Raw genomic sequence first — 12,588 nt, 5'->3', positions numbered from 1 at the left:
AGCGTCCTAGTCATAGCCCCCCAGGCTTTGCACACGGCACGTGTGCAGTGGGAACGTCAATGCTTTTGATGATGCTGCGCCGCCGGTGGCGATGATGGCGAACGCCAAAGGGCAGCGGGGATTCTTCGCTGAAGTAAGATTTAGGTCTTTGGGCCGAAATATGTCCGCCAATAATCTCTACAGGCCTATCACACACTTCAAAGTCTGTCTAACAATGTATTTCGATAGTAAAACGCTTCGATTAATTTAATTTCTCGACTATAACTCGACAAGTTTCGATATCCTTTTATTTCGTTTATTTTTTACGAGATTACGATACTTGTAGAAATGTATTTATTATTTTTTAATTTTCTAACGGAAATTGATTTAATTTTCCTCTTCAATTACTATCCGCATATTATTTTATTATATATCGTACATTTCATATTAATATTTAATAAAATTTTCATTCGTAAATTTGCCTAATATATTTACGAATACTGATTTTGACAAACGATCTATAAACTTCCCAACTTTATTATTGTATATTATAACTAATTTAGATTATTCAAATTTGAAATGCCTTGATTAAAACATTAATGACAACATTATCTGCAGTATACTACACTCACTTAATGATTGCAAAATATAACATTAGAAACAAATAATATTATCAAAAATCGAGATCCATTATTTATTTTGGACAAGAGATTAGGATCTCTTCGTGCTTCTTTAAGAGATCCATTATTTTTGAAGATAGTAAAAGATTGATGAAATATAAAGAAGAAAACATAAAATATTTATATATTTTCGAGAATAAACACATTATTTTTCTTTTTTCAGAGCACTGAAAGTATTCATTACTTTTTATTCTGAAAAGAAAATATTCTACACTTACTCAGATACAAAATTTTATAAATATAACCTTAAGTCTCAGAATGACACTAGTTGCTGTGAAATATTACAGAATTGATTTAAAAAACTTATAATACGTAAATAATATGACAAATTATAATATATTTCAGTAGCTGGCATGCCATAGAACTCTCGAGATACCGGACATGACCTGTCTGCAAAAAGAAGCAAGAAATGCCTCGCAGTCTAGTGAGTGACACTTACGTGTACCGTAAATTAGTAGTATGTTATATTTATCCGCGATAATAATAAAAGTGAATCATTGTTGCGATATTATTATCCCCATTTGGGTAAGATCAATTCAACAAGATTATTTTACTTAATCAATGGTTCATTAGCATGTGTTGTGTAAGTAAATCATCAGAAAATATATTCTCAAGACAATTCTAGATCACGAATTAACATAAAAGAAGTAAAATTTTCTTCGTTTAGCAACTCTTTCCTAGAATCAAGAGCCAGTATTAAGATAAACATGAGATTTAAATGTTTAGCGCATTATAATTCTCAATGTTAAAATCTTTAAGTTAGATTTTTTTCTAATTTAATCAATGCGCCCGATATCACTAGAAGTTATAAAAGTTAAAGATATAATATATAGTTCTTAAAATAGTATCTCATAGTCGTATTTGATATTTATGTACTGAGAAGGCTGTGCCCATGTTAAAATACACGTTTGAACATTACAAGATTCGCTTCGAAAAATGTAAATCTCCGCAGACTCATGATGGAAAATTCCGCCCCGAGAAGAGAGTTATAATTGTGAAGAAAAGTAAAAATACATCGAAGACGGTAGACGCGAAGAATTCCGAAGGATACCCAGTTAATGAAACATCGCAAAAATATGCGAAGTTGTCGTTTGAACGACTCCCACATGCTTGATTTTTTTCTATAAATATTCTCTTAAGCTTTTATAAATATAATTTTAGCAAGTGTTAATTTACACTAATTGAATTTCACGAAATATAATGGCAATGTGTGTCGCAGTTTTCATACAAAAGACGGTAAAACAACGTTCTGTTAAATTTTATCAATATGTCACACTAAAAAAGAACAGAATTTTATTTTCTGTTATACTATTATATTTCATACATTCCTATCATATTATATCCTTTTTCACATTTTTTTTATCATAAAATAATCCTTTCTTTTTTTAATTTTTTCAAGTTATCTGCTACATTAAATTGTGCCCTATGGTCAATATAAATATATTGACCACACCCCCCACACACACACACACACACACACACACACACACACACACACACACACACACACACACACACACACACACACTCACTCACACCTACTCTAAATCTTTCTATAAAGAATCCTCAATTAAGATAATTGTCAAAGAGTTAAACAGAGTGATCAATACACACTTTAAAATTTAATGCAATAATCATCATTGTGATAAATCGCAATTGTTTTCCGTAATCCACCGTGCTGAGGAATTTTCGACCGGCCTAAAATTCCTCGGCTAACGGGTGTGTTCCGTGTTCTCGAGCACCCTCGTTTCGGCCGCGGGATTCCTCATTTCGCTGAGAGTGTGGCTGAAAGAGTATGTGAGCGAGAGTGTGGTAGCGCGCGAGGGGGCCGCGATCTCTCGCCTTTTCGTAACGGGGTACCACGTACCACGGTGAGCGCCGTGGTAAGAAGCCGCGCGCGGCCACACACTCATCTCGTCTAATAATAATATCTTACTCAAATTTCTATTTTTAGGGAGATATACGTGTGCGCGCACGTTCCTTTATGTAAAAGGCCCAAGTATATGGTTACGCACGCCTACGTGCGGGCCGCGCTTACGGTTATGAAGACGACGACGTCTCGAATTATTATTGCACACCGGCGGAATGTAATGTCTGCCGTGGACCTAACAATGTAACGGCCAAGATGAATAACAGAGCAGCACCGCTAAGAATTTACATGATACAGTAAAGCTTTAATCTTTAAAAATTATATATAAATTATTTATATTAAATGCTTAGTCGTAATTTCAAACTGCATATAGAATAAATAAATGCCATGTTATTAACTGTGGTATCTACACCGTAACTTTTCATAATATGTTACGTAGATCATGTGTATAACACACAGGAAGTTATTGTCGCACCGCAAGGTTGATAACTGTACTTTGATAATTATAAACAATATAAAACTTGAGAAAAATATTACATAAAAGAATATTTTCAGCGCTATCTTGTCCACGACTAAATTGTAATACGCGTATATGGAAAATTTGCTCTTGAGATTTTATATGATGTGTTGTACATAAAGCTGATTACAATTCTAAAAAGAAAAAAAACAGAAAAATAGGATGTATTTAAATTTAGTTAAAAAATTTATTTATCGGTTTAATATAAGTAATTCATTTACCGCACAATTTCTTTTACATACGCAGTATTATGTACAATATCTATATAAAAGCGTACCACGAGTATACGATCTCACATTTCTCTCTCCTTCGGCGCTTCTGAAGCGTTGCGTTAAACTGTTTCTGTTATCCCGCTAACTTGAATTTACTCGCCTAGCAGGCGGCGCTCGTTATTCGCTAAGCTTGACAAGTTTACGCGCCGCGGACTATTTGCTCGCGAAAGTAAACTACAGCATGCCTGCTACGAAGTACTACGCGTGGACCTTCCGCTGCGGTAGCAACGACGAAGGTGGCCGATGGCTTCCGGTATATTCTCAATCTAGCACACCGGAGATCCGGTAATACTTACGTCCGCGCGCACACGGTAAGGCCGCTTCAGCAATTTTACATAAAAGCCGCGCGCGCATTTATCGGCCTGAAAATAGAAATTTGAGCAAGATATTATTATTAGACGATGAGTGTTCTCGCGGTTCTCAAATCGGTCCGCCCGTTTGTTACCGTGGAGCCGTCGGAGGACGGCTGCCCATACTTCACATCCTCCTCCACCCGTCTTTCTCCTTTGATCTATTAACGCGTAAGATCGTTTCTTGTAGAAATATTCACGTTTTCATTACGTGTTATCTTCTCGCAAGAATTTTGTCTCGCTTATTAGAATTATTTTACGAATCAGAGTTTTCTTTTCTTTATACATATCTATAGATTTATCTCATGATTTTAGGTATCGTTTATTCGACCCAACTGGCCAACTTTATTTAAACAACGCTACGTTCCGATCGTAGATTTCGGTCCTTTTCAAGCGTCTGGATACAAATTTTGGCTGTTATCTCATGATGTGTATATAATCTATTATATCTGTATTATTCATATTATACATACAACTGTGTGTATAGATATACACAATTTTATAAATTATACGAATTGCATATTTGCTATATTTAACAGCAAATTTTTAAAACTTGATTAATAATATATGCCTAACTTGCGACCGTAATTTAATGATGGTCTTGCTGAGCTCAAATAAAACAAAAATCCTAAGCCGAAAATGAGTTTATAATAGATACTTTTTTAACAATATTTTAGAAATATTTTTTAAAATAAAAAACGTTTAAGACGTTGGCGAATCAGTTCGCAAACCAAAGTTTTCAACGCTCAGGCAATACATAGCACAATATGAGAGGTACCTTTATCTCTTATAATATTTACCTAATTAATAATAAATAATAAGTATTGATTTAATTAATAGCAATTAATAATAATTAAAGATAAATAATTAATTAATAGTGCTGAAATCTTTTGTTAATTGTATCATACTTAAATGCAAATAATTATTATTGTATAGAAATAATAATAATCGCGTAAAAATATTACAAAATATCGAATATAATACATAACAAGCTATCAAAACTGGTACGAAACATCTTATGTAGTCAGTTTCTTTTATGTTTCTTACTATTTTTATTTTTTAAAGTCATTTCCTTGCACGTTTCACTCAATGTCAATATATGCTATTTTTTTAAATGTAGATAAAACAGATTTCGTATAATTTGTCAATGCTCAGTGAAAAATATGTTGACGCGAACATAATTAAAATTATATAATTAATTGCTTTAATGTCAATGCACATATATTTATTAATACTGCAAATCCAAGTATGTTATTTTAACTGAATCTCTTCTTACACATTTCTTGCCGTTTTAAATCACGTCATTAAACATATTAACTTTTAATACGATTAAACGTGTTAATTTAGCACGCAACAAAACATGTAAAATGAGTTTCAGTCAAATGTGTCATTTTTAGACGTTTATGCGTGTATAGAAATAATATACTTGGATTTGCAGTGTAGTGAAAAGCCGGAGAGTCGACATGCTCGCATTTTAGGTGGAATCCATCCACTAGCGCCTCTAAATGCACAAAACGTGCACCTTGAACTACGTAACCATCTCCGCGGATATTTTCGATGGATAACACGCCATTTTCGTAGTCTTCAGTTCTGTTACGTACTATGTATATAAGCGATTTTATGGTTCTATTCTGTGCTATATGTCTGTAAAGTGACAAATTTTAGATTTTAGTATTCTATAATAAAATTAAGACCGAGAAACTATGCGATTTATTATTTCTTATTTTTTGATAAAGAAAAACTATTTCCATAAAAATTAGAAATAAACTGCAAATATAAAATTTAAATATCGATAGAACTTATTGATCATCATAGGATATAAGTTATATATAATTTGAATGTTACAATTTGTAGTATTACTAACTACACATTAAGGCTGCGATCCATTTGATGCTACAAATGCTTCGAAGCGTTCTTTGTCTTCTTCTTTCTTCATTGAAAGAAAGGAGAAGAAGAATGCTTCGAAGCATTTGTAGTGTTAAGACCGTAGCCTAAGTAAGAAGTATTTAGCTCTCTTGTTTACACTTTGTTATGTCAATTTTTGTTGCTTCTCTGCATGTACGTATTAATAATAAACGCTGAAATATCCAGGTAAGAAATTGAAGAATCAGAAAATTAAAAGCACTGTTTTTAATGCTTTTAATACTGAAAATAAATAATTAATCACTAACCAAATAATCACTTACAGTATTAAATTTCTGTAAGGGTAGTGAGTTTAGAGTTCTATATATCAATTTTTATATAACAAATTTTCCTTTATGCCGCGCTATTATTCGTTTACCGACAGTCGAGTACGTAGGCAGCAAGAAATTCCATGTCTCGAAACGTGAGTTTGGAAAATGCGCACTTTACAAAAGATTAAAGGTCAATAAAGGCTATCAACTTGCATGAACAATTAACTTTTCCAATCAACGATGTATAAGCGACGAGTGTTTATCGAAGGTATTTCGCGCTGGATGTTACTTTTATTGCGTTGAAATTGACACGCGATTGGGAACGGGAATTGAAAGCTTATACCGTTTATTTCGTTGGAATGTTTATAAGTGGAAATTGTTTCTTTAAAGACTTCTCGAATATATCTCATACTATTTATTATTAATATTTTATGTATTTCGTTGCAATGCGCGTATACACTGTCGATGGCGCGGAAACTTCGAGAAGTCTTTAAATCGTCGTATTTAACATTTTGGCTCAACATACGCACAGTTGTGATTAACTGTAATTAATTTGTCAACCTATATAGAGGCCCTCCACCACCCCCGCCGATTCCGATCGGCGGTCCTCTTTTATTTACAATATGTTTTTTTTACATTTTTATTATTTTTTTTATATATAATTTATTTTACAATATATGTATATATACATATACAACATTATAAAAAAGTTACATTATAAAATTAAAAATATAATAGAGGAAAGTACCCTATTATGAGATAGGATCCTAATATGAGATGGCGGGGTTTTTTCATGATGGGATCAACAGATGTGGCCTATATAGGGCCTTTTAGCTTAACATATCTCATATTAGGATCCTGTCTCATAATAGGGGACTTTCCTCTATACAATATTTATTTTTTACATAAAATTACGTATGCAACATTCGGTATGCATACAATAACACGAAAGTCTTACAATGTAAAACACGTAATTATTATGTAACATTTCTTATCAATTAATGAGTAATAATTACAAAGTTTATTTTACTATATCTAATTTACGTGAGCAACTGCGATCAAAAAGATCGTTAATAAATTTATTGCTTATGTTTTTCAATCAAGAAGAATGTTAATTATTGGCATACCATATTTTACGAGATTCAAAGAAAATGACTAGTATGCGAAAAAATACAGAAAATTTCGGTCTAAGACAATGATCAAACTGAAAAATACGCGACGAAATATAAAACGATCCCGAGTCAATTCCGACATATGTAATTTTTATAATACTTGTTACAATTATAGGGGATGCACCCGCGAGTCCCCTATAATTATTATTTCTCTATATGTGATAATAAATGTCAAACATTAAACGTTTCGCATATTCGCCTACGATTTGAATTATTGTATAATCGAATAAACCGAAAACAATGTGATTAATCGCACGTATGAATTCTAATTCCCGTTTTACTTACAATAGGAGATAGATTTTACAAGCTTGAAAAAAAAAATTCACTAAACACGTGTCATAATTTCCGTCTTATTATACGCATCCGATTAGATAATTAATATTATACAATTTTCATATTTTTGATGTATAAAATTATCAATTGATTTGATGTATACAATTTAATTACATAACATACACAATATATGTATACATAATATATGATATATACATAATAATTACATCATATATTTACAATAAAATACGATGTAATACAATAATCTGTAAAAATTAGTGATATTTAATATTTAAATTGGTATTTAATCTAAAATATAATTATTATATTTTATATTAAATAATTTTAATACATATTAAATAATTTTTAACATAAAAATTATTTAATGTAGAAATTAATAGATGTTATTCAATATACATTTAAGTTGTTATTATTAAAATTTTAATAATAATGAATATAATTATATTTATTATTATTATATTAAGGATATTACTTTTATTTTGTTTACAATTTTTTCTATCGAATTATACCCCCTTGTCCCTGTCTACCTGAATCCCTACCTACCTACCTACCCGTATTCCGATCTACAGTCCTACCTATCCATTTTCCTACCTACCCGTGTTAAAATCTAATATACAAAACTTTAATTAAGACGCGACACGATTAATAAGAGACCTAATTTGCTGGTTAATCCAGCGAGATACTTGAACGGGATACCTCAAAGTGACACGACACGGTCACTTGAGATGTGAAAAATGTGGAATTAGGAGTTTTAACGCGCGCGATTGGGATTTAAGTACGGTTTTTCTAATCTCGCACGTATGCGAGAAAATATAAAGAAACTAGTCCTTTGGGACAAAGGACTGGCATAAAGCCAATTTTAATCAAAAATAGATGGATAGGTTACAAAAAATTAGGGTAAAATCGATGCTTTGTTAAAATAAATTTTAGCAATTATCACATTTTCTATAAAATAAATCGCATAATAAAAGCAAAATATTTTTTACCTTTTTTATTCATGTGTATAATTTAGGCATTTTGCACGCTTTTTTTATGCATACTAATATTCTAAATATATTTATATACAGGTATTGCTTTCTTGCATCAATTTATATAATATTTAATCTTGGATAAACATATGGAAAGGAATAAATGAGTAAAAGAATAAATAAATAAAACACATCCTAATTAAATTCATAATTTTCCCTATCAACGGGTTTTTTTTATAACATCTAATGCGATAGCTCTTTTGTTTAAGAAAAATTCTTATCTCTTTATCTAAGAAAATTAATTTTTTAAAGAAATTTAAATAAAAATTTATTTACTACATATATTTAAAAATCATTACTTTAATTGTCAGAGTATTATTTTATTTCTTGTTTCTCTCTGTGCTACTAAAATATTTACTACTCTAATTGCAAATAAAATTGATCTACGTAACAAAATTTCAAAAATTTAATATCTTATGTACTTTAAAATTTTATATACAAAAGTTATTTATATAGAACGCGGCAGTTCGTCAATATAACTCGATAAACAACGATGAGCTCTTTGCGAGCTCCGTGCGTGCAAAGTGTGCGAGTATTTCATCAAGCACAATCGCATAATATATCGATAAGTGACCAAGATTAAATATTTGCCATAATCAGTTTTAACTCATCCATTTTAAGGCAACGGATCTACGAGATGTAATAAATTTATACTATAATTTATTGTCATAATTCGACATGTACCGAGATATACATATGCTCTATACGTAAATAATCGTAGATTCGTTACCTAAATAACAAAAATTTCTGACTCACCGACCCCGATGCGCAGCAGCGGAGCTGTATCTGCAACGTCGCTACGATGATTCTGTAACAATCAAACATATAATCCAAATTAGAGCAGGAAAGAAAAGGAACAGTCAGTATTTCGAAAAATATTTACCGAACATAAAACACGGAATTCTATATTTTAATTAGTTAAACGAATTTAGTAAAAAATCACGTTCAATTTCTTGAAAGTACTCTATTTATTAAACACAAGAATTTCAAATAAAATTTCAAAAATACAATTTTTTCTAATTTTTACTCTCTGACTAACTATCCGATTGAAAAATCGATTGAAAAAATCTTCCACAAAAGACACAATATGTACCAATTATATTTACCACATGTTGTTCCGCCGGCGCCTGATGCCTCTCCTAGGCCTCCACCTCCTCTCAGGCTGCTCGGGATGTCCCTCGTGTTCCCTTGATGCGAAGCTGATACTTCTTCCCGCGTGGATATTTTCTGTAACATAAAAATAATCGAATCGATTAAATAATTGTCACGCGCATCGAACATCTTATTCGTTATTCAGATTAATATTCTTTCAAATTACTTCTTCGAAAAAGGTCTTTACGTTAGAATCAACTTGAATCAAATTTTTCGATTTATTTCTTTTTACTAATTTATATTCCGAAACACGGTTTAATGTAGCAACTAAATAAAAACCAACGAAAAAAGAGATTCTATAATATCTTTAGAAAAAATAAAAAATAACACTTACCAGAAGTGTTAGTACGCCGATGCCCGATGCCTCTCCTAGGCCTCCTCCTCCTCTCAGGCTGCTCGGAATGTCAGCTACGCAGGATTCCCTCGCTGCTCCGATGTCACCTTCTGCGTCGTTATTTTCTGAAACATTCAAATGAACGATTCGATTAAGTAAAGACAGAAGAGATAGAAAATTTTTGGACATAAGTGACATAGTACGTGAAAATGAATTACACTCACCACTTTCTTTTAAGCTGTTCCGGCCGCAAAATCCACCTCCACCTCCGGGTCAGATAGGAGTCTCGAGCCACATTCAGACTCGTGGCAATGCAGTGTGACTTCATCCATTAAGCAAGAAAAATGAAGAAGCCATTTCGGCTATATTGCATTAATTTTACGACGTTGTTGCAATATAGTCGAAATATTTCTTGACTTTTCTTGCTTAATGGAAATGTAATTGCTGAAAAGAATTACAAATTATTCCTTACCTACGTTTTAGCTAAGGCCCTACCTACGCTTATTTCCCCACGCTTCCCTACGCTAAAACTCACCGACACCGATGCGCAGCAGCGGAGCTGTATCTGCAACGTCGCTACGATGATTCTGTAACAATCAAACATATATTCCAGATTAGAGCAGGGAAGAAAAGAGACAGTCTGTATTTCGAAAAATAATTACCGAACGTAAAACACGGAATTCTATATTTTATTTTGTTAAATCAATTTAATAAAAATATAACGTTTAATTTCTTGAAAGTATACTCTATTTATTGAAGACAAGAATTCGAAATAGAATTTTAAAAATTAAACTCTTTTTTAATTTCTACTCTCTGACTAACTTTACTATTCGATTAAAAAACCGATTGGTTAAACTTTCCGCGAAACACAATATGTATAAACCAATTATATTTACCGCATGTTGTTCCGCCGGCGCCTGATGCCTCTCCCTGGCCTCCACCTCCTCTCAGGCTGCTCGGGATGTCCATCGTGTTCCCTCGATGCGAAGCAACGTTGCTCCTTCCCGCGTGGATATTTTCTGTAACATAAAAATAATCGAATCGATTAAATACGTGTCACGCGCATCGAACATCTTATTCGTTATTCAGATTAATATTATATTTTAAATTACTTCTTCGAAAAAGGTTTCTACGTTAGAATCAACTTGAATCAAATTTTTCAAAATATCTTTTTTTACTAATTTAAATTCCGAAACACGGTTTAATGTAGGAACTGAATAAGCACAAAGAGGGATTCTATAATATCTTTAAAAAAAATGAAAAGTAACACTTACCAGAAGTGTTGGTACGCCGATGCCCGATGCCTATCCTAGGCCTCCTCCTCCTCTCAGGCTGCTCGGGATGTCAGCTTCGCAGGATTCCCTCGCTGCTCCGATGTCATCTTCTGCGTCGTTATTTTCTGAAACATTCAAATGAACGATTCGATTAAAGGTGCGTTCGGGGAGACGCTATTAGCGCTGACAACGTCATTCTATCTCTGTTACTTACTGAAAGTTGAACAAAGACAGAGCACGCTTATAGCGCTAAAAGCGCGCTCCCCGTAAGTAACTTTGTAAGCGTGGTGTCGTTCCGCAGACAACGCGACGCGATAAGTTTGTAGCCTAACTAACTTTCGAAGCCGGGGGTGTCGCTAAGCAGACACGACGCGACGCGATTACTTTATTGTAGCCTAACTAACTTTCGCGGCCGGGGGTGTCGCTAAGCAGACACGACGCGACGCGATTACTTTATTGTAGCCTAACTAACTTTCGCGGCCGGGGGTGTCGCTAAGCAAACACGACGCGACGCGATTACTTTATTGTAGCCTAACTAACTTTCGCGGCCCGTGGGTGTCGCTAAGCAGACACGGCTTAATATTAGCCTAACTAGCCCGTGGGTGTCGCCAAGCAGACACGAGTTTAAAATTTATTATTTTCTAACTAGCCCGTGGGTGTCGCCAAGCAGACACGAGTTTAAAATTTATTATTTTCTAACTAGCCCGTGGGTGTCGCCAAGCAGACACGAGTTTAAAATTTATTATTTTCTAACTAGCCCGTGGGTGTCGCCAAGCAGACACGAGTTTAAAATTTATTATTTTCTAACTAGCCCGTGGGTGTCGCCAAGCAGACACGAGTTTAAAATTTATTATTTTCTAACTAGCCCGTGGGTGTCGCCAAGCAGACACGAGTTTAAAATTTATTATTTTCTAACTAGCCCGTGGGTGTCGCCAAGCAGACACGAGTTTAAAATTTATTATTTTCTAACTAGCCCGTGGGTGTCGCCAAGCAGACACGAGTTTAAAATTTATTATTTTCTAACTAGCCCGTGGGTGTCGCCAAGCAGACACGAGTTTAAAATTTATTATTTTCTAACTAGCCCGTGGGTGTCGCCAAGCAGACACGAGTTTAAAATTTATTATTTTCTAACTAGCCCGTGGGTGTCGCCAAGCAGACACGAGTTTAATATTTATTATTTTCTAACTAGCCCGTGGGTGTCGCCAAGCAGACACGAGTTTAATATTTATTATTTTCTAACTAGCCCGTGGGTGTCGCCAAGCAGACACGAGTTTAATATTTATTATTTTCTAACTAGCCCGTGGGTGTCGCCAAGCAGACACGAGTTTAATATTTATTATTTTCTAACTAGCCCGTGGGTGTCGCCAAGCAGACACGAGTTTAATATTTATTATTTTCTAACTAGCCCGTGGGGTGTCGCCAAGCAGACACGAGTTTAAATATTATTATTTTCTAACTAGCCCGTGGGTGTCGCCAAGCAGACACGAGTTTA

The 12,588-nt window shown here is 33.6% G+C and overlaps 1 protein-coding gene and 1 long non-coding RNA gene across 3 annotated transcripts; one reads left to right on the top strand and one right to left on the bottom strand.

Annotated features, from left to right (window-relative positions):
* Positions 1-32: 32 nt before the first annotated feature.
* LOC139782701 (uncharacterized) lies at positions 33-2,949 on the top strand. 2 transcript variants are annotated; one of them, XR_011720950.1, is made up of 3 exons: positions 33-133; positions 1,005-1,083; positions 2,614-2,949. It is a non-coding gene; the product is annotated as an uncharacterized lncRNA (long non-coding RNA). The 2 variants fall into 2 exon arrangements; XR_011720949.1 differs by lacking the exon at positions 2,614-2,949 and having other exon boundaries at positions 1,005-1,167.
* Positions 2,950-9,035: 6,086 nt separating this feature from the next.
* LOC139782697 (uncharacterized) lies at positions 9,036-10,027 on the bottom strand. Its single transcript, XM_071721730.1, has 3 exons — positions 9,823-10,027; positions 9,443-9,563; positions 9,036-9,144 (listed from the first exon to the last, which is right to left on the bottom strand). The coding sequence occupies exons 1-3, from the start codon at positions 10,018-10,020 to the stop codon at positions 9,134-9,136; spliced, it is 330 nt and encodes a 109-aa protein (XP_071577831.1). The 5' UTR covers positions 10,021-10,027; the 3' UTR covers positions 9,036-9,133.
* Between the last annotated feature and the right edge of the window lie 2,561 nt (positions 10,028-12,588).

Source organism: Temnothorax nylanderi, unplaced genomic scaffold, assembly GCF_030848795.1.
Source record: "Temnothorax nylanderi isolate EJ_2023f unplaced genomic scaffold, tnyl_v1.0 TNYL_tig0434_pilon, whole genome shotgun sequence".
In the NCBI taxonomy this organism is placed as follows: domain Eukaryota; kingdom Metazoa; phylum Arthropoda; class Insecta; order Hymenoptera; family Formicidae; genus Temnothorax; species Temnothorax nylanderi.
This window is presented reverse-complemented; position numbering and strand designations above follow the sequence as displayed.

Bases quoted from the DNA above. Each gene is read 5' to 3' on its own strand.
- LOC139782697 (XM_071721730.1), bottom strand. From the start codon at position 10,020: ATGTCACTTATGTCCAAAAATTTTCTATCTCTTCTGTCTTTACTTAAT. The intron at 9,564-9,822 runs GTAAGTGTTATT...TTTATGTTACAG, and splicing joins TCGGCGTACTAACACTTCTG to AAAATATCCACGCGGGAAGA.